Raw genomic sequence first — 23074 nt, 5'->3', positions numbered from 1 at the left:
CAATTCCTTTCTTTTTAGAACAACTAATATTAGGAGTGTACAATTCATCTTTCCGTTTGTAGAATTTCTATACTTCAGTTATAAATATAGAAATTGAATTTGCTATTTTCGATTTGATACAAATGAGTGTTGTTTCTTTTTTATTTGTTTTATTCAAAAGTTGTAATAGGTTAATTATCGTGTACAAATGATGACATGACATACTAATAAAGATGACATGGCTTGGATTAATTGTGACATGGACATTTACATTTAATGTTTTATAATTTTAGTAAGTTTTTAGAATAAGGTAATAACTTATAAATCATCATTAATATAAGAATAAATAGTAAAGTTAGAAATATAGTAATATATAATAATTTTCAAAAATATTATTTCATTTTATTTAAATAATTTTATAATTTTTATTACTAAAAAAATCTTGAAAAATTTTATGCATTTTCAAGAAATTTTTTTTTAATCATATTATGATTATTTCTTTTTAATATTTATAAATTTTAGAAATATTATTTAATTTTTATGTTTTGTTAATTATACATAACAAAACTTTCCCTTAATTTTATCAAATTTCATTTAATATATATTAACCATTTATATATATATATATGAAATATAAATGTAAATAAAAATATTTATTTTATCTTAATTTTTACATAGAATTAAAATATTGTACGCAAATAATAAAACCAAAAAATTAACAAAAATTTATTTATGAATATAATTTTAAAACTTTATTTATGCACTTGGTGCATGAAAACACTTAGTTTGATACTAATGATTATTGTTTCTTTTTTTTATTTGTTTTATTCAAAAGTTTCAATATGTAGCAAAGACCTTCCATATGAAAACAGTGGAGAATGTGCATCAGGGCCGTCCCTGCCATAAGGCCAGTGAAGCCGGAGCTTTAGGCCACAAAATAATTTACAATTTTTGAGGCCATTTTTTTTAATAATGATTATAGTTAGGTTAAAACATTAATTTTCACCAATTGTTTCAGTTGGAGTCTTGCATCTTCAAAATTAAATATGCTAGACTTGTAACGTTTCCACTATTTTTCTATTTTGACATGTGTGTTTTTCTCTTCTAATTTGAGTAACTTATTTGTTATTCTTTATGTTTGTTTTTCTTTTTGTTACTAAAGATAATAATAGTTAAAAAAGAAGATAATAATAGTTCAAACAAACTAGTGATTTTAATTTATTAAAATATCCACTATTAATCTAATATTCATCTGAATTTTCTGATTTGATTTTTTCGCCTAATTCACTCTTTTATTTATAACTAAACTACTATATCATTTTATATTTAAACAAAAAATATTAAATATATTTTGGACCAAAATATTTTAAAAAATTAAATATATGTTAGCACATAAATTTGCTTTAGGCCACGAAATCTACTGGGACGGCACTGATGTGCATCATACCTCTTTCTGGTACTATAGGTGATCTGATCTTAGGGTGATGTCTGATTTGCTGGGTGAAAGAGGAATAACAGACACGGGAATCCGAAGGGAAGCTACGTTGGAGGAAGCTCTGCGTAATCAACGGAGGGAAAAAAGTCATAGACGCCCTCTGTCAAATGATATTGAAAAGAAGCTGGGTCTTGTTAATGAAAAGCTGAGTACTGAAGTGGAGGTGGAAATCGGGGTTCAAACCAAGTTTTTCAACTCATGAGACATGGCAGCAGATAAGAGAAACAGTGGTGCAATGTACTTGGGGAAGTAGTACCTGGTTCTCTCAGGCTACGCCAAAGTTTGCTTTCATGGCTTGGATCGTAATTCGAGACAGGTTAGCAACAATGGATCGAATTTCTTGTTGGAGTCAAGGCGTGGACTCTATGCAAAACGGCTCATGAAACAAGAAACCACCTATTTTTTAAGTGCTCCTTCTCATCCCAGATTTGAGAACATCTCGCTAAAGGGATCTTGCACAGCTGATACTCAAACAAGTGGAATGTAATTGCAGATTTGATCACTGTCCCAACAATGGAGAAAAGGAAGAGTTTCTGTTTCAGATATGCCTTTCAAGTCACTTTATAACAAGACTATAAATAGGTTTTGACAGTTTTGATAGGAGATAGAAGGCTTAGAAGAGTCTGAAGTTGTAAAGAGTTATGAGTATAATCTCTTTTAAAATAAAGAGCCACTTTAAACAAGTTTTTTGATGAATAAAATTTAACATTCATTCAAAAAAAAATGTTTCAATAGGTTAATAAGCTTTCATTATAGTTCTGGTTGCGATATATTCAAAAGATGGAAAATTTAACCAACCAATTTTTTTTTTCTACAAGATGAAAAGTATAACCAACCATAATCAGACAGTCGTAATGTTTCATGATGGCCACACTAACAGCTCTAAGGATGTGTGAAGAAGCCTTTAGTTTAATGGGAAACCGTGGTTTCATACAACTTGTAAATTATGAATTCTTAAAATTTTAGAACAGATTGATTGATGTCTCTGTTTAGGGTTACAAAGAGATCTTGGTTTGATTACTCACTTACTCGTTCTTTAGTTTTGGTTACAAAGATCAGTGCAAGTCTAAACCCGGTACTCACTTACAGAGATCTCTGTGTTCTGTCTCGTGTTTGCTTCTAGATCAGTAAGACTATCCGAGACTGTTCTTCTCAGATGATCACTTTGTATGTTTCCATGTTTGCTTGCTTACTTGATCCATGTGCTTCTAAAGATTGTTCCGACTACAAAAAATCTGTTCAGAAATGTGGGGGGGGGGGGGGTGGTTTATTGATGCTGATGGTTTGATTATGAGTGACAAATGTAAGAATATTTTATATTCTATGTGACCTATGTATCTATTGGTTTAATATAAAGTTCAAGTTCATATTAATGTTTTAGATTCTAATATAAAAGGCGATACCGTGATGGATCGGTTTCTATTAAAGAGTTAGAATATGGGTGTATTGATAACCCTCCTACTTTACCTTATATTTATAAATGTCCTTAATCTCATGATCATATATGTAAAAGGTAATAATAATGGAATATATTACCATAAGGTCAAATATATATGATGATATATTATAATGCACTTGTACGGTTAATATCGAAGTGTTGTGTGGAAGAGGTGTGTTGGTTAAGACACACCCTTTGATTAATATAAAAGTGACTCGTACATCATGTGTTGCACATACGTATTCTTAAGAGTCTCTCTAAAACACAATATAACAATAATATTTATCAAAAGGAGAGATTAAAGAAGGTTTGAGATTTCTTGTCCATCAAGGAAATCACCAAAAAGGAGAAGGTTAAAGAGGAGAACATCAATTGGTGGGATTGCATCCAAGCATGGATTAAGGTTAGTGTTTCTTTCTTCTTCTCTAAGAAGCATACTAGGGTTGAATTAATCTAAATCTAGAATTCAGTCTTGGGTAGATTTCATTATAGAATCATAAAAGTATATCTTACATTTGGTATCAGAGCCATCTTTGATTTAATTAATTCACTCACTAGGCATTTGAAAATGTTAAGAACATTCTCGGTTTAGTTCTCATGTGCTTGTGAACATATACGGTTTCATCCGTTTTAAAGAGTGTTCATGAGATTAGTATAATCCATCGTAATTAAGCGTACGGCACTTAAACGTATGGTATTTGTTAAAGTGTGCGTTGATGATCATGCATATGAATATGGCATCGTAAACGAACGTAACGATACGACACACTCAATCAATCTATGAACGATTGTTTTATTATTATAATTACGGAATCTTACGATGCCATAAAGGGCTTTATATGTCAGCCACTAAATTAAACGGGTTGTTGTTGATCAAGTTACGAAATGAACGTAGTCATTCACGTAATGGATTTTGCAATAAATCAATTAAAATCACGATGTTTCATGTGTGCATAATGGTCGTTTGTTTAAAGGTTCGACATGAAACCTGGGTTTTACGGTAACAAACGTAAAGGCACATGCATGAAAGTTTCCTTATGACGGTTATTACCGTAATATTGTGAAGAGTCACTATTACGGGTTTTTTTTTTTTTTTTTTTTTGATAATCCAGGGTTCCCCGCTTCGCGGGTCAGTCCCTGGGCCCGGTCAGGCAGCGGGCCAGCTTCACCCGGGAGGTTTTTCCCTGAGTCCGAAGGCCCAGTACCCACTTTAGTGACATGGATGAGCAGTTCGCCTCCGACTGGCGTCGAACCCGGAAGCATGACAATTGGCCCCCAACACTCATCCCGTCCTATTACGGGTTGTGACTGTAAGACTTTCACCTAATTAGAAAGGAAATATTGGCCCGTTTAATTGATTAATGCATGTTGTTGCATGAATGTGTTGCATGCATGAAAGAGTGCTTTCTGTTATTCATTAACATTTGATAGCATACGCATGACTGTTAAGTAATTCTGTCTAGTATGCACAAACAGAAATCATTTATCAAAGTAAATGCATATTTGAATTAATAAAGTTGTTATTTTATTAAATTAAAATAAATAGTTTAAAAAAAAAAAAAAAAAACTTCCGCTGCATTTTAATGATCAAATAATTGTGTTATGAAGTATTAACACAATTTAAGTAGTTTTCCCTTAGATATTTTAAGTTTATATGTATATAATATGATAGTCACCAAAGTGACCTTGTTATATGACATATAAATATTAAAAATAATTATAAAGTTTATAATTGATCAAGATCAAGGATGCTAAATGACATAAAAGTTTGACTGATCAATTAAATTATTATTTATATTCTAGGAGATCACCCAAAGGTGGATCATTGAATATAATTAATAATAAGAAAATAATTAATCATTTTTCTACTATAGTGAATAATATGTATATCCAAAGATAACATATTTATTTGACTAGTGTTGATTTGATTAATATTAAAGAATATATAATTAGCATCAATGAAAGTACTTATATTTAAATATTGCCCAAAGGTTATTTAAAATATAAGTGTTAAAAGTTTCTATTAGTCTGAATATATATTAAAGTCTCAAAGCACTAACGGGTAAACATGTATGAATGCTTGCAGCTTCATCAAATGTGTTTGCATCTGCTAACTCTGTTGTAAAGTTTAATGGCCTCAACTATGGTGAGTGGTTCGAGCAAATCCGGTTTACACTGGGTGTAATGGCTTTGGACTCTGCCATACTAACTGATGAGGAACCCTCAGCTATTACAGTAGATAGCTCCGAATCTGAAAAGTCTCGTTATGAGAGATGGGAGCGATCTAACAGGCTGAGCTTGAACCTTATGAGGTTGACGATGGCAGAAAGTATTAAGCCATCAATGCCTAAGACAGAGAAAGCAAGGGAATTCATAGAGAAAATTAAGGAGTGTTCACGATCGGAATTGGCTGACAAGTCGATTGTAGGAAGTCTCATGAATGAGCTAACTACAAAGAAGTTTGACTGGTCTCAGCCAATCCATGATCATTTGACGCACATGTCTAATCTGGCAGCAAAGTTAACGACCTTCGGAATAGAGGTACATGAGCAATTCTTGGTCCAATTCATCATGAACTCTCTACCTCTTGAATTTAGCCAGTTCCAGGTGAATTACAACACCATTAAGGATAAATGGAACTTTAAAGAATTAAAGGCTATGCTAATTCAAGAGGAAGGGAGACTAAGGAAGATGAAAGATCAAGTTGCTAACCTCGTAGGTCTTGGAAGTGCCAGTAGCAGCAAAAGAACATCAAGTAAGAATGACAAAAGGAATGTAAAGAACTTCGTGAAAGGACCTCAAAGTCAAATCCAGAAGGAAAAGAAGTGTTTCTTTTGTAAGCAAGTAGGACACTTCAAGAAGGATTGTCCTAAAAGGAAGGATTGGTTCGACAAGAAAGGTAAACATTACAGCTTTGTTTGCTATGAAATGAATCTTGTTGAAGTTCCTAATAATACTTGGTGGTTAGATTCTGGTGCTACTACTCATGTGTCTCATATTAAACAGGGATTCAGTTCGATCCAGCCCATAAGAGGACCTGAACAGTACTTGTTCATGGGAAACAGGATGAAGGCACAAATAGAAGGAATTGGGACGTATAGATTGATCTTGGACACTGGAAGTCATGTGGATCTTGAAGGATGTCTCTATGTACCTGAGTGTGCTAGAAATCTTGTTTCTGTTAGTAGGTTGGACAATTTAGGTTTTAGTATTAAGGTTGCACATGGTGTTTTCACATTGTACCGAAATGATTACTTTTATGGTAGTGGTATTTTATTTGATTCACTTTATAAGTTCAACCTTGATGCAAAGTTTTCTGAATCCCTATTTAATGTTGAAAGTCGAGGCATTAAGCGTAGCGCAATTAATGAAAGTTCTGCTTTCTTGTGGCATCAACGACTAGGTCATATTTCCAAAGAAAGAATTAAGAGGTTAATAAAGAATGAAATTCTTCCTCAGTTGGATTTCAGTGACTTAGATGTATGCATAGACTGCATTAAGGGAAAGCAGACGAAACATACTTTAAAGAAACCAGCCACAAGAAGCACTCAGCTTCTTGAGTTAATACACACCGATATATGTGGCCCTTTTGATGCTCCTTCATGGAGTGGCGAAAAATATTTCATCACATTTATTGATGATTACTCACGGTATGGATATACCTATCTACTGCATGAAAAGTCTAAGTCTGTGAATGTTCTAGAAATATTCATTGACGAGGTGGAAAGGCAGTTAGATAAAAAGGTTAAAATAGTGAGATCTGATAGAGGTGGTGAATTTTATGGAAAATTCGATGAAAGTGGACAATGTCCTGGTCCATTTGCAAAATTACTTGAAAGTAGGGGCATATGTGCACAATACACAATGCCTGGTACTCCTCAGCAGAATGGTGTAGCTGAGAGGCGGAACCGTACCTTAATAGAGATGGTTAGGAGCATGTTGAGTAATTGCTCATTACCCCTTTCTTTGTGGATATATGCATTAAGAACTGCAACGTATGTGCTGAACCGGGTTCCTAGTAAGGCAGTTCCTAAGACTCCCTATGAGCGTTGGACGGGAAGGAAACCTAGTTTAAGACATCTACGTGTGTGGGGTTGTCCAGCAGAAGTAAGGCTATATAATCCACAAGAAAAGAAACTTGATTCTAGGACTGTCAGTGGATTTTTCATTGGCTATCCTGAAAAATCAAAGGGGTATACATTTTATTGTCCTAACCATAGTACGAGAATAGTTGATTCGGGTAATGCTAGGTTCATTGAAAACGGTGAAACTAGTGGGAGTGGTGAACCACGAAAAGTGGACATTAATGAAGTTCAGGTTGAAGTTCCTTCACCTGTAGTTCCACCTGAAGTAGTTGTTCCTATTGTTGCATCAGACTCTAATGACACAATAGGACAACATAATGATGAGCCAATCCCACTAGCTGAAAATACTGTTGATGAACATGTCATAATTCAAGAAGAGAATAGTGAACCACAAATACCTTTAAGGCGATCTGGAAGAGAAAGAAGATCCGCCATTTCAAACGATTACGTGGTTTACACTATTGAAAATGAATGTGACTTAAGCATCGATGACGATCCGATCTCATTCAAAATGGCCATGGAAAGTGACAATTCTGAAGAGTGGTTTGATGCCTCAAAAGAAGAAATGAAATCTATGGATGATAATCATGTATGGGACTTAGTAGAGTTGCCTGATGGTTTCAAAACCATTGGTTGTAAATGGGTCTATAAGACTAAACGTGACTCGAAAGGTAAACCTGAAAGACGCAAGTCTCGCCTTGTTGCTAAAGGTTTCACCCAGAAAGATGGCATTGACTATAAAGAGACCTTCTCTCCGGTTTCAAAGAAGGATTCTCTTAGAATTGTTTTGGCTTTGGTGGCTCATTATGATCTTGAGCTTCACCAGATGGATGTGAAAACCGCCTTTCTGAATGGAGATCTTGAGGAGGAAGTATATATGGACCAACCTGAAGGATTCGTGGTCGCAGGAAAAGAAAATTTGGTGTGTAAGCTGAGAAAGTCAATATATGGACTAAAACAAGCTTCTCGACAATGGTATATAAAGTTTAATGATACCATCACTTCATATGGTTTTGTAGAGATCATTGTTGATCGATGTATCTACATTAAGATCAGTGGGAGTAAGTTTGTGATTTTAGTCCTATATGTTGATGATATTTTACTTGCTGCAAATGACATGGGTATGTTACATGATGTGAAGAAGTATCTCTCTAAGAACTTTGAAATGAAAGATATGGGTGAGGCATCTTATGTGATCGGGATAGAAATATTTCGAGATAGATCACAAGGACTGTTAAGTTTGTCTCAGGAAGGATATATCAATAAGATCTTAAAGAGATATAAAATGGAGAAATGCTCTGCAGGAATAACTCCAATTCAGAAGGGGGACAAGTTCAGTAAAATGCAATGTCCTAAAAATGAATTGGAGCGGAAAGAAATGGAAAGAATTCCCTATGCATCGGTGGTTGGGAGTTTGAACTATGTTCAAACATGTACTCGACCTGATATCAACTTTGCTGTTGGAATGTTGGGTCGATATCAAAGTAATCCCGGAATGGACCACTGGAAAGCTGCAAAGAAGGTTCTCAGGTACTTGCAAGGCACCAAAGAGAACATGCTTACATATAGGAGATCTGATCAGCTGGAAGTCATTGGATATTCAGATTCAGACTATGCCGGATGCGTTGATAGCAGAAAATCGACGTTTGGCTACTTGTTCCTATTAGCTGGGGGAGCAATATCATGGAAGAGTGGAAAGCAGTCTGTCATTGCTACTTCCACTATGGAGGTTGAATTTGTGGCATGCTTTGAGGCCACAATTCATGCACTATGACTGCGGAACTTTATTTCAGGGTTTCGGATTGTCGACACTATAGCCAAGCCGCTGAGAATTTACTGCGATAATTCTGCAGCTGTCTTCTTTTCAAAGAACGACAAGTACTCGAAGGGTGCTAAGCACATGGAGTTAAAGTACCTGTCTGTTAAAGAAGAAGTTCAGAAACAGAGAGTGTCATTCGAGCACATAAGGACGGACATGATGGTAGCGGATCCACTAACTAAAGGTTTACCACCCAAGGCGTTCAATGGCCATGTAGAACGTATGGGTATTATAGATAAGGCTTTGCTATTTTAGTTATGGGATGCTCATTATGTATTTGACACTGAGAATTCACATAAAGTTATGTTTCTGATTTATTTATTATGTTATCATTAAAGTATGTGTATACACTTATGGTTTGTAGATAACATGTGGTTGGTTTGAGAAATAAAAGTTTTTCTCATATAAGAATTGATATAAAATTAGAATTGATTTGTGATACATGGAAGGGATTATGTCGTTATACAACCGCCATGATTCGATCAATCCAAATTTTAATAAAGATCAAGTGAACTTGATATAAAAGTGCACATTAAAGTTATTGAACCCTTAAGTCGATACAAAGGTCAAGTGAGAGAATGTAATAATATTTTATATTCTATGTGACCTACGTATCTATTGGTTTAATATAAAGTTCAAGTTCATATTAATGTTTTAGATTCTAATATAAAAGACGATACCTTGATGGATCGGTTTCTATTAAAGAGTTAGAATATGGGTGTATTGATAACCCTCCTACTTTACCTTATATTTATAAATGTCCTTAATCTCATGATCATATATGTAAAAGGTAATAATAATGGAATATATTACCATAAGGTCAAATATATATGATGATATATTATAATGCACTTGTACGGTTAATATCGAAGTGTTGTGTGGAAGAGGTGTGTTGGTTAAGACACACCCTTTGATTAATATAAAAGTGACTCGTACATCATGTGTTGCACATACGTATTCTTAGGAGTCTCTCTAAAACACAATACAACAATAATATTTATCAAAAGGAGAGATTAAGGAAGGTTTGGAATTTCTTGTCCATCAAGGAAATCACCAAAAAGGAGAAGGTTAAAGAGGAGAACATCAATTGGTGGGATTGCATCCAAGCATGGATCAAGATTAGTGTTTCTTTCTTCTTCTCTAAGAAGCATACTAGGGTTGAATTAATCTAAATCTAGAATTCAGTCTTGGGTAGATTTCATTATAGAATCATAAAAGTATATCTTACAACAAAGTCTCAAAACTTTTATTGTCGAGGAAATTGAACAAAAAATTCATGTTTGTAGGTGAGATTGAGCTCCCGATCGTGATCTTTGTGAATTCGAGCTGAATCGGAGCTTACCAGATCGGTGCTCGATTGATAGTCTCTTTGTGTATTTGGGAAGAGCGGTCACAGATGACGATGTGAAGACAAAGGTAGCCCCTCCTGTCTACAAATTCGAAGAGCTCTGTGACCTCTCCTTCACTTTTCACACGTCTGAGTTTTCCGAATTCATCCTCAAACGTCTTGATAACAGAAGCCCCAGAAGGTATCTCTTCTCTAGGCCTGCTCGCTCCTGGAAGCATCAATAGGCGCATTGAAGGGTTTGAGAATGGAAGCAGCAGAGCAGCTATAGAGGTTCTAATCTTCATAGATTGTTAACTTTGGAATGTGAGAACTCTGGTAGATTAATGATCTGGATAAGCTGGGGAGTGATGGTACCTATGGGCAGTGGCGGAACTAGCTCACAAGAAGGGGGGTCACATGACCCGTATGATTTTTTAAAAATAATAAAATTTACATGTATTTTCTTTCTAAAGTCAGATGAAATATCAAGAAATTAACTAATTGACCCCCATAAAATAGTTGTTGTTAAATTAGCTCCATTAATGGATTGGTTTGGGGCATAGCACTGGATTGAGTAGCAGCGAGAAGAAAAATGACGACGACCAATTTACACATGTATCATTTCGAAAGTGCAGATGACCTTTTCTCTCTTGAGCTCAGCAGCAGCAGCAGTACCTTGGTAATATATAGAGCAACAACATATTTGTTAATGTGGTGCAGGATCTTCTTGCATCCGCCGAGGACACAAAGAGAGTATCTTGATGTGTGCTAGTATCCAGTGTTAAATGTTATTTCATGAGATATGGACACAACGATGAGGCTATAAAGACTGTAAAAGACTTGAGAATAGATCTGAATCATACATATGGTAAGCTTTTTGGTTTCTTTTAGTCCTTTTGTTTGTCTTCGTTTTTTCCTTGTTTGGAGTCAATTGTTCTTTGGAATGAACATGTAGTTTCTTAGAATTGTTTTTATTTTTCACCTGTTTGATCCTAGATGTGTTTTTTGTGTTCATTTGCTACATATATCTGAAGAGACGGTGTCTGTGTATTGAAATAGACAAGAAAGAACGTAAATTTAAGAAAATTTATTTTTTTATTGGAATGCTCCATTACATCAAGGAGCATTGTAATGACACGATTATGAGTCATGGGTTTTGGAGTAGTGTCTTGAAGATCTTCAGCCCTCTGGTGAAGGTTCTAAGGCTGGCTGATGGGGAGAAAGTACCTTCTCTTGGATTTATTTATGGTGAGATTATCGAAGCTAAGAATTCTATCAAAGAAGCTTCAAATCATTTGGAGAAGAACTACCAACCTATCTTTCGAATCATTGATGAGAAAATGAAAGATAGATTAGATACTCCTTTGCATGTGGCTGCCTACTTTCTCAATCCATATTATTTCTACAAAGATCCAGAAATTCAAAAAGACTATGAAGTCATGGAAGGATTCATAGCTTGTGTAGAGACTTATTATCATGGCGACTTTGAGAAGCAAAATAGGGTTGTCAATCAGGAGCTTAGTCTACAAGAGCAAAAGTGGCTCATTTGGTAGAACTTTAGCACTTAAAGGATGCGAGATTAAAGATGACAAGTTTGATCCAGGTTTTTATGTTCACATTGCTTGTCTTTCATTAACTTTTGATCTTTATTCATCAATACGAGTGATGTGATTTTAGGGAACTGGTGGTCAACATATGGATGTGGTACACCAACTCTTCAAAAATGGCTACAAGGATCCTTGCTTTGACGTCAAGCTCTTCAGGATGTGAAAGAAATTGGAGTTGCTTTGAAGGGGTTAGTTTATTAGTTCTCTTTCTCTAGGAATCTGACTATTTCTGAAATTCACAACCTTTTTTAATTGCAGATTCACACAAAAAAGAGAAATAGGCTAGATGCCAATCGCTTAAATAGCTTAGTCTATGTGCAATTCAATGCAAAGCTGTTTAAGAAGCAGAAAAAAACCAGAGAGCAAAATGCTGATGTGATATTCGATGATGGTAATGAAGATACAGTGGAAGAGTGGCTTGTGGGCCGTGTACCAGACATATACAATGATCTTAATTTGCTACTTGTAACCCAAGCTCCAAGGGTAAGAGATTTATATGATGATGACTTTGAGTCTGAAGAAGATGAGGAATATGTTGTGGACATGGAGTTTGAACCAGATGTATATCAAGATGTTCCTCTCTCTCATGATTCATAATCTGCTAAGTAAGGTTAGTAATTTTATCTTACTTAGTAAGGTTAGTATGTTAAGTTACAGGTTTCAGTTGTCTTATAGATCTTCGTTGTTTTCTATCTTTTTATTTGTAGGTGTATGTCTTTTGTTGCAGGTGTATGCTATAAGGTCTAACTCCTAACACATCTACCCAATTCATGGTGTTTATTTGATCTGAAGACAAAAGGATGAAGACTTTGATCCTTTTTTTGTATTTTGTATGTTCTCAAGATCAAGACAATCTATTTTGTGTATCTCATGAATTGGAAGTTTTTGTACTTTTTGAATTTGATGTGTAAAGGAGAAAACAATGTTTATCTATAACAAGTTATATAATTATGTCTAAAATTTTGTATTATCATATTTAAAATTATCTAAATATATTATAAATATGTTAAATTATATTTAAAACTAGACCCCGCATATATCCCGTTTAATCCCCGATTATTTGGTAACTCGCTAGGCCAGGAACTGCCGTCCGAATAGCGCCTGGCGTAGTTCCGAACAAGGGTTTCATGTCATGTTTTTATTCTCCATTTCATCTTGGAACTCTGTTAATTTCACTTACTTGTTAAAGTATAATATAAAAACGGTAATTGCAGAGATTTGCATAAACTTGGGTTGTTGAACTTGCCTTTCTTTGAAACTTGGACCTCCTTTTCAATTACACATGTTTTTAAATTCCTTGCCTAAACTTTATGGTAGTCACTACACCAATGGTGTGAGATTTAAACTTTTAAAGACAAACTAGAAAGTAAGTATAAAGGCAAAGGTTTACCCACAGTGGCAATATGATACAGTTTTCTATTCTATTACTTCAACAAATTAACACTTTTAAAATAAAAAAGATGCAGTTGTAAAACGTATATACCATCATAAAAGAAGGCCAAGTCATTATACACCCCCACTAGTTTATTTTTGTATGTATATCAATTTATATAATATAGAAAAAGCACGACCTAATAATCATATATAGATGGCTATAATACTTAATGCAATCTAACGTACAGCAAAAATTGATTATTCGAGAGAGTTTCAACCCCAATACGGAAAGCCATTTAGATTCGATTCGCGCTGGTCATTTGGACATTCACATTCTCTCCGGAGAGAGAATGGCAACCCACTTTTTTTTAAGGTAAAGCAAAAGTTGATTAACAATCCAAATTTTCCTCTTCTTTTTTATTGTTTGGGTTTTTAATTTTCTAAAGCTATTTAACGTCATGGTTAAAAATGTTTATGTAGTGTTCCACGTCGAAGTACTTGTAGAAAAGTCTTCTCTCTCTCTATCTTTCCCCCGTTATAAATTAAACCCCACACATTGATCCTTAGTCCATAAGCAAATATCAAAACCAACAAAAAAAAATAATCTCATTATCTCTCTAACTACAGAGATGGAGAAGAACGTACCATTAAGCAAGAAGCTATGGAACATCGTACGTTTTGTAATGTACATGTTACACAAAGGCATCTCAAAGCAAAAGCTCCTCGCCGACTTTAACGCCACTCTAAAACGCGGCAAGAATCTCATCTTCCACAGCCGCCGCCGCGTCCCAGCCTCAGCTACCACCGCCACCGCCGCGTCCCTACCGCGGAAAGAATACGAGTTTAGCTGCAGCGACACTCCAAACTACTCATTTCCCTTTAACATGGCCTCCTTCAAGAAGAAGACTCACAACAACATTAGTCTCTTCACGTGCGGTCACGCGCCACCGACCCTAGAAGACGACACTTCCACCTCTAGAGCCGTGGTTGAGCTTCTCAGCGGCGGAGGCAATCAAGAAACCGGCAATAACACGCCGGCTTTGACGGCGTTGTCTCCTTACTTGCCCGGGTTTGGACGGAGTTCTGCGTCAGTGAGACCTTTACGCGTGACGGACTCACCGTTCCCGTTACGGGAAGATGGTGACGTGACTAACGGACATGTGGACAAAGCGGCGGATGAGTTTATAAAGAAGTTTTACAAGAACTATCAGCAAAAGAAGATGATTGAGTTCTCACCTAATTAATAAATCTATTCCTAAATATTTTATATCTATTCTGCTGATTATTTACGAAGTTATAATAATATTTTTGGTGGGAGGGTGGGGATTATTTTCTCATTTCTTGATGAAATTAGATTATCATGAATAAAAATTTATTGAGTGAAAATTCTCTACGTTAATTTAGAAAGTGTAATTGATTGTTAAGAGACTATATTCGTTGAACAAATTGAAAATTTTGTAACAAATTAGCTGAACAACGTTTTGGATAGGTGCTTTCTGTTTTCTATTTTGGTAAAATAAGCGCTTTCTGTTGTTGTTGGTTATCTTTGTTTAATTATTCACGTAAAGACTTATATTTGCAACCTTGGATTCTTGATGTTGTCATATTCGTACGGTTTTGAGAATCAAAGTGTCATTCACGTATTCAGTATATTGATTGTGATTTCTGAAACCTTTTTTTCATTATATACCACGATCTTGTCATTGTTTTTACGATTTTACTAGTTTGATTTCTATAGGCTTATATATTTAAAAGGTGCAAGTGTAACCAATATACCTTCAGTAAAGTTTTTGAATATATGAACTGGATATTTCATGAGGCCACTTGTGTTGTACTTTCAGGTTATCAGGGTTGCAGTAAATATTGATACAATGCTTGAACCTTGTTACCTCTGTTTTTCTGTGCTTTTCGTTTCTCTTTTCTTAGGGGCAGTAGCGGCCCTGGACAGAAACCATGGAAGCATAAGCTTCCGGCCCTGTAAAAATATATATATTTTTTCGGCCAATAATTTATATAATTTCTTGTAGCTTGGTTGGTTAAACCATGAAGTGATAGTACAAAAAATGATAGGTTCAAATCCTCTCAGCATCATTTTGAAATATTACTTTTTTTACAGGCCGTCAAGTTTTTTTTCTGGTTCCAGCTCATGTTGTTTTGGACTTTCTCAGGGCGGGCTTGCTTAGGGGCTTACCGTATGTGGTCTGACCTTGGACGTCTTTGTCTTCTATCAATACATCCAGTGTTACAAAAAAAAAAAGAACTGGATATTTTTCTAGCGTTATAAAAAATTAGAAATTTTGACGTTAATATTTACTATTTTACATACGAATGTTGACATAATAAGTATATGCTCCATATATGTGTTTATTTACGTATGTCTGAAAATGTTATATCTAGATATCAGTTGTTTGATTAGAGTTTGTACCTTTGTGCATCCAAATGCATATCTGAGCAGACTAGGCATTCGTTGTTGTTTGTTTAAAACCAACGAATAAATTTGGGTTTTGAAATTTTGTGCAAATTGAAATGCATTTATATGTATCTTAGAATGAGAGAATTATTGAGAGTTTATTTCTGGAGAATGAAGAATATGAAGAACATGAGGGAAATGAAAAGTATGAGAGAGATGTTGATTTCAAAATGTAAGAGAGAGAAGAAAAGAATAGTTTCTTTGATTTAATTGTGAATCTGGGTACAAGTATTTAAAGGCAAGTTGCCTCAGTACACAATATAATAAAATATTCATTGTTTTAAAATATCTTCAACGGTCTTCTTCTCTCTTCTTCTTCTCTTCGATAAAATACTCGAGCTTATAAAACCTTATAAAGCCTTATAAAACCTTATAAGTCTCTAGCTTAATTCTCAAGTCTGCCAGTTTACTTCTCAAGTCTGGCAGCTTAATTCTCAAGTCTGGCAGCTTACTTCTCAAGTCTGGCAGCTTACTTCTGCTTCATGTCAACACTCCCCCTCAAACTTGACCATATGGAACAAGTCAAGCTTGGAAGCCATAAAGTATTCCTTCATTAAAACCTCAACTAGGTAAAACCCTTTGGAAGAAAACCCAAGTCAAGGAAAAAAAGTAGAACACTTCATGAAGGAGATATCAGTGACATGAGAGGTCTGTGAGTCTCAATTTTGGATGAATGAACTCACAGACTTTAGTGCTTGCTGCCTTGTAGAAGATATCAGCTAACTGATCTTCACTTCTAGTATAGCATGGTAAAATGATCTTCTGCTCCACAGCTTGTCTCACCTTGTGACAATCAACTTCAATGTGTTTAGTCTTTTCATGGAATACTGAGTTTGATGCTATGTGGATAGCTGCCTGGTTATCACAATGCATTGTGATTGGTGTTGTTGCTTCTATGCCCAAGTCTCTTAGCAGGCACCTGATCCAAATGAGTTCACTAGTTAGCTTCCTCATTGCCCTATACTCTGCCTCTGCACTTGAACATGATACCACCTTTTGCTTCTTGCTCTTCCATGTGACTAGGTTGCCTCCAATGAAAGTACAATAGCCTGTTGTTGACCTCATGTCTACTCTATCACCAGCCCAATCAGCATCACAATATCCCACTATCTCTGTACTCTTGTTGCAACCCATCCAAACACCTTGACCAGGAGCCTCTCTTAGATATCTCATGATCCTTTCCACCATATTCCAATGATGAACCTTTGGTGCTTGCATATGTTGACTGGCTTGATTCACAGCAAAACAGATGTCTGGTCTTGTAATGGTGAGATAGATTAGCTTCCCAACCATCCTTCTATAGAGCTTGAAGTCGCCAAATGGAGTATCCTCAAACTCCCCCTCACGCAAGACCTTGTAACCTTCTTCAAGTGGTGTCTTAGCTACTCTTGCTCCAAGTTCATCTGCCTCTTTTAAAAGGTCAAGTGTGTACTTTCTTTGAGATAAGAAAAGCCCTTGTTTAGAGCGGCATATTTCTATCCCTAAAAAGTACTTTAGCTCGCCCAAATCTTTAATATCAAAGGTAGACTTAAGAAAAACTTTAGTAGAGATGATATCTTCCTTGTCACTTCCTGTGATGATGATATCATCTACATATATCAGAATCACCACAATTTCTTGCTTACTTGTGAGGGTAAAGAGTGTGTAGCTTCTGACTTTACAAACCTTTTTCCATTGAGGGTTGTACTCAGCTTGTGATACCAGGCTTTTGGAGACTGTTTTAATCCATAGATTGCTTTCTTCAGCCTTAGGACATTTCCTGGCTTGACCATGTCTTCCATACCAGGTGGTGGTCTCATATACACCTCATCCTCAAGCTCTCCTTGTAGAAATGCATTCTTGACATCCATCTGCCAAAGATCTCATTCCAAGTTCACAGCCAAAGAGAGCAGAATTCTTATGGTGTGGAGCTTAGCTACTGGTGCAAAGGTGTCTAAATAGTCTTCTCCATAGACTTGGGTATATCCTCTTGCAACCAGCCTTGTCTTCTTCCTTTCTGGTTTCCCATTAGCTAGGTACTTGATGGTGAAGAGAAGCCGACTTGTCACTGCCTTCTTTCCTTTTGGAAGTTCAGTCTCAAACCATGTATCATTCTTGATCATGGCTCTCATCTCATCTCCAACAGATTCTCTCCACTCCTTGTGTTGCATAGCTTCTTCATATGTTCTTGGAATGTATTCCTGATCCAATTCACTGATGAAGACTTGATGATCTTCTGGATATTGAGCAAGGAAGCATACTGCACTTATTGGGTGAGCTACAGCTTCAGCATTGAAGTAAACTTTTGTATTGATCCATTGTGAGGGTTTCCTGATCCTTGTACTCCTTCTCAAAGGTTGTATCTGCTCAGGTTCTGCTTCATTTCCTTCACTTGGCGTTTCTACTTGAGTCTGTATCTGCTCAGGTTCTGCTTCATTTCCTTCACTTAGCGCCTCTACTTGAGTCTCAACATCTGATTCTGATGGCATCTCATCTTGATCATGAGCTACTGAGTTCTCTTCAAGTTGAGCTTGTGTAGACTGCTCAACATTTCTACTGCCCCTCTCATGATCAGGATGAGTGCTCTCAACACTATCAGCTGCAGTAGATGGTACCTTTTCAGGGACAGGTTCCACCCTTGGTAAAGAGGGCATACTGATTCCCAGGCTCTCCATTACTCTCCTCAGGTTGTTTGCTCTATCTGAGGCTGATTGAGAAAGATCTTTGAGCTCTTCCCAACTCTTTCCATCATAATAGCCTCTAGATTCTACAAACTTCACATCCCTTGAGACAAGAACCCTTCTTGACTCTGGATCATAGCACTTATACCCCTTCTGAGTTGGAGAGTAACCAATGAACATAGCTTTTGAGTTTTTAGCATCAAGCTTGTTCCTCAGCTCCCCAGGTATCATCACAAAACAGAGGCATCCAAACACACGCAAGTGGTCCAAAGATGGTTTGGTCTTGTTTAGGACCTCAAAAGGAGACATGTCATTGAGGACTTTAGTTGGAGTTCTATTGATCAGATAAGTAGCAGACATCACATCATCACTCCAGAATCTTTTTGGAACATTGGTGTAGAACATCATTGATCTTGCTACCTCCATCAAATGTCTGTTCTTCCTCTCAGCAACTCCATTCTGTTGAGGAGTGTAAGGACAGCTTGTCTGGTGAGTAATCCCATGTTGAGCAAGATAATGCTTGAATGCATGACTTGTATACTCTCCACCATTATCTGACCTTAGAATTTTCATCTTGGCATTGAAATGGTTGCAGATATGGGTCTGGAAATTCTTGAAAGCATCCAACACCCTGTCCTTAGACGGAATCAGTGTCACCCAAGTGTATTTGGATTTCTCATCAATGAAGGTGACAAAGTATTTGTGGTTCTCTCTGGACACACATGAAACAGTCCATACATCAGAGTGAACTAGGTCAAAACATCTTTCATAGATGGTGCTAAACTGTGGGAAGACTGTTCTACAATGCTTCCCCAATATGCAAGCTTCACAATCATCATTCTTGAAGACCACACCTGGAAGCATCAAGTTTAGGGCTCTTGTATGAGGATGTCCCAACCTAGCATGCCATAGTGTGCTATCAACCCCACTGGATGTACTAGCCAAACACTGAGAAGTGGAAGGTCTAGACATCTCTATCTTCTGAAGATGATTGAGTTCATTGTGAACGTGTCCCTTTCCAATCACTTGGCCTGTCTTTAAGTCTTGAAATTCAACCTCATCTGGTCTGAAGACAACCTGACAACTCAGATCAACAGTAGCCTTTCTCACAGATAGCAAGTTTGATGTAAACTGAGGCATATACAAGGCAGTAGATTCTCTATCAAACAACCTCAGGTTCCCTATCCCTTCTATCTTAATCTTATCACCATTTGCTATTTGAACATTCCCTGAGGCAGGCTGGACATCACTAATCAAGTTCCTATCACTAATCATGTGATGGCTTGCTCCTGAATCTATAATGATATGTTTAGGGTCAAGAGAGTGTGTACCAGCCTTCTTTGATGAGATAAAGGCTTGGATAAGGGAATGTAGGTCACTCATGGTTGCTGGACCATGAGTGTTGGCTGCACTATCAGTACTTCTCCATGTTCCTTCTTCATTTGAACCACCAATGACAGATGAATACATGGTTCAACCTTGAATCGATGGATGCTCAAACTCCTTGATTACATTGGCTTGATTCAAGTCACTTCTTCTTGGCATATTGCGCTTTTTATGTTGTTCCTTAGCCTTCTTGTACTCTGAAAACAACACCATGTTGGAGTTCTTCCTCATGAAGAGATATGAACCAGTGGGCAATAGATTGTTCCTACTGATTTTGAGATGAACTGGACTTTGATGAAGCTTTTCTGATATGGCTGAAGCTTTTTTGAGTTCCAGAGAATAAGGTACTCCTCTATCTTGAGTTCTGGTGAGGTCCTTCTCTTTTGAAAGACCTTTGGACCAGTGGATAAAAGGATGTATCCAACAGATTTTGAAGATAATCTGAGAAAGAAATAAAGAAATTTGCGGAAGCTTTTGTGAGGTTCAAGAGCTTATTGCTCTGATACCATGTTAGAATGAGAAAATTATTGAGAGTTTATTTCTGGAGAATGAAGAACATGAAGAACATGAGGGAAAGGGAAAGTATGAGAGAAATGTAGATTTCAAAATGTAAGAGAGAGAAGGAGATAATAGTTTCCTTGATTTAATTGTGGATCTGGGTACAAGTATTTAAAGGCAAGTTGCCTCAGTAGACAATATAATAAAATATTCATTGTTTTAAAATATCTTGAACGATCTTCTTCTCTCTTCTTCTTCTCTTCAATAAAATACTCGAGCTTATAAAACCTTATAAAGTCTTATAAAACTTTATAAGTCTCTAGCTTAATTCTCAAGTCTGGCAGCTTGATTCTCAAGTCTGACAGCTTATTTCTCAAGTCTGACAGCTTATTTCTCAAGTCATGACAGTTTACTTCTACTTCATGTCAACACTCTATACATACATTCATATGTTCTGAGCGAAATATTGTAGATGACTATATATTGTATTAGATGTGTTGACATGTTAAAAATGTGTGAAAAGGCTAAACTTGAGTATTCGGTTTAGATTTGTGGCTTGATCATCGCTCATATAACATGTAATATCTGAATCCAAATTGATTTGTGATATCTAAACGATATTACATGTATTTACAATTGTACCGCGACTAAACCATCACTTGAACACATCAAAGCTAATAGTTTTGCGGCATAATCACAGAATCACGATATATATCGTAATTGCGATTTGTTGTTGCTGTAGTCACTATTACAAATTTTGTATTGTTCTCGATGATTCAAGATTTTAAATTTAAGTAATAACTAATAAGATCACGAAAAAATAGTTTTGGTATATAAAAGTTAAAAAAACCGAAATATTGAAAAAGAAACCACTGATGCGAAAACAATTAAAACCTCAAACAAATTCCCAAAATAATGAAAAGTGAATTTTACTAAGAATAGTGTTTTCTAAAATTTGAATACTGATTCCACCGATCCAGTTGACTTGACTCGATCCTTATGTTTCTTTCTCTAAAATTAACTCGGAACAATGGTTGGTTTTTACTTTGTGTTTATATAAATAAGAACAATGGTTTTAGATGTGTGGTTAGAATATATCACGAGTATTGACAACAAAACGTTCTACACTTATTACTTGAGCAAGACTGACTCTCCAAGTCATAATCTTTATCAAATTTTGAATCATGAAGGGTGCTACTTTGGTTATGGTATCTTGTGTTTTCATATGTTTCATTCTAAGTCATGGTAAAGGTAATTACATTATTCATTTTAATAGATTGTTAACAACAACAAATGATGTCCGAAAGAAAAAAGAAGCAAAGAAGAGTTTTAAAAAATGACTTAATTAAATTCGTTGATATACTAATTTTTTTTATAAACTAACAATGTATTTTGGTTGATAAAAATAGACGGGGACTGTTGGGATGAAATCCCATTCCCTGGAAAATGCAGCAAACAAGGAAAAAAGGAATGCTTCAAAGAAATGCTTTCGAAGAACATTACAAGACGCTTTGTTCGCTGCAACTGTATAAACTGGGAACCTGACAAATCAGGTGAGGAAGGACATAATGTAAAACATAGTCATGAGCATACAGAGCATCAACATATCTGCCAATGTCTCAGAGTTGTTGCCGGTGATTGTTTGCCATACGGAAAAGCGTAACAGAGTTTTTGGTGGTAATCTGATGTTATTTTCTTCAAATTATATTTCTTTTCATCTTAGTAAAGGCAATAAGATTATGCGTTATCAATTATAACGGACTATATATGCGTATTTCATTCAATTTCATTTTATTTTATTTTTGTTTGCTATCGACATTTCCAAATCTATATTGATAAAAGAGGCCACGGCTCTATTTACCAGATGGACTTTGCATTATCGATTGGGCTATCTTAATAATGGATCTGCTTCATGTTTTGCACATTATACAGAAATTGATTATTGTTTTTGGTCAAAGAAGAAAGTTGCACATTATCGATTCATGTTTTGCACATTAGACATTATACATAAAAGAAGAAAGTTGATTAATTTTTTTTGTCACAAAAACGATTATATTAATCTATAAGCCCAAAAAAATTTAACATTAAGCGAAATTAAACTATTGTTCAAGTACGTAAGAACACCATTAGTGATAAATTTCTCAAATTGGATTTCTAGCTATTATTCTATTAATATTTAAAGTAATCCAGTTATCTATAATTTTAATTTTATGTTATATTCCTTATTTTTCATTTTAGTACTTGTTTTTTTGGCTAATCTTATAAAATTATTTTAAATTTAGTGTTTATTTTCTTTGGCTAATAAAATAAGTTTCTAACGTTTATATATATTGTGTTGAACATAATGTGTTGTTTGCATAATTAAATTACACAAATAAATAGTTACAAAATAAAAAAATTAAAGAACAAAAGGACTAAAGTATAAATAAAAAAATTTCACTTTATAATAGAGTAAAAAATAGAATTACTCCAAATATATAGTAAAAAATAGAGTTGCATTATTTTAGAATGGGATATAGAGTGAGGTTAGAGAAGATTTTACTCTATAACAGAGTTTAACTTAAAAAGTAAAGTAGTGTTGGAGATGTTCTCAGCTTATCTTTATAACGAGTTGACTCTTCCTTTTTTCTGTCCTTTCTCTCTTATTTTCTAGTTTTTAATAATTTTTTCCACTAAAAGAGATCATCACTGCTGATGCTGATGCTTTAAGAGCAAGCTAATTGGTCTAGAAGCATACAAGGTTCTCATCTTGTCCTTTTTTTTTTTGATCAACTTTCTCATCTCGTTTTTATATTGTTACTAGGGGGTGTCCGCGCTGCGCGCGGAATATTGTTTTATTATTGCTAAGAACATGATTTTTTGGATAATGTAATTATTTTGTCGTTTTTATTTGTTAAGAGCATTATTTGGTATTTTTAATGTGTTATATAGTAGTA

The 23074-nt window shown here is 35.3% G+C and overlaps 3 protein-coding genes across 3 annotated transcripts; all 3 read left to right on the top strand.

Moving 5' to 3' along the window:
* Window positions 1-11285: 11285 nt before the first annotated feature.
* LOC111213558 lies at window positions 11286-12504 on the top strand. Its single transcript, XM_022715343.1, has 4 exons — window positions 11286-11692; window positions 11821-11938; window positions 12009-12311; window positions 12478-12504. Exons 1-4 carry the CDS (start codon window positions 11286-11288, stop codon window positions 12502-12504), a joined length of 855 nt encoding a protein of 284 aa, XP_022571064.1.
* A 1010-nt stretch (window positions 12505-13514) lies between these two features.
* On the top strand, window positions 13515-15188 carry LOC106428932. The gene has a single exon (XM_013869680.3). The coding sequence runs from the start codon at window positions 13754-13756 to the stop codon at window positions 14366-14368; it is 615 nt and encodes a 204-aa protein (XP_013725134.1). The 5' UTR covers window positions 13515-13753; the 3' UTR covers window positions 14369-15188.
* A 6026-nt stretch (window positions 15189-21214) lies between these two features.
* Window positions 21215-21998, top strand: LOC106428937 (putative defensin-like protein 233). The gene is made up of 2 exons (XM_022690699.2): window positions 21215-21389; window positions 21548-21998. Exons 1-2 carry the CDS (start codon window positions 21323-21325, stop codon window positions 21799-21801), a joined length of 321 nt encoding a protein of 106 aa, XP_022546420.1. The 5' UTR covers window positions 21215-21322; the 3' UTR covers window positions 21802-21998.
* Window positions 21999-23074: the final 1076 nt, after the last annotated feature.

The sequence above is a fragment of the Brassica napus genome, chromosome C1 (genome assembly GCF_020379485.1).
Source record: "Brassica napus cultivar Da-Ae chromosome C1, Da-Ae, whole genome shotgun sequence".
Taxonomy (NCBI): Eukaryota; Viridiplantae; Streptophyta; class Magnoliopsida; order Brassicales; family Brassicaceae; genus Brassica; species Brassica napus.
This window is presented reverse-complemented; position numbering and strand designations above follow the sequence as displayed.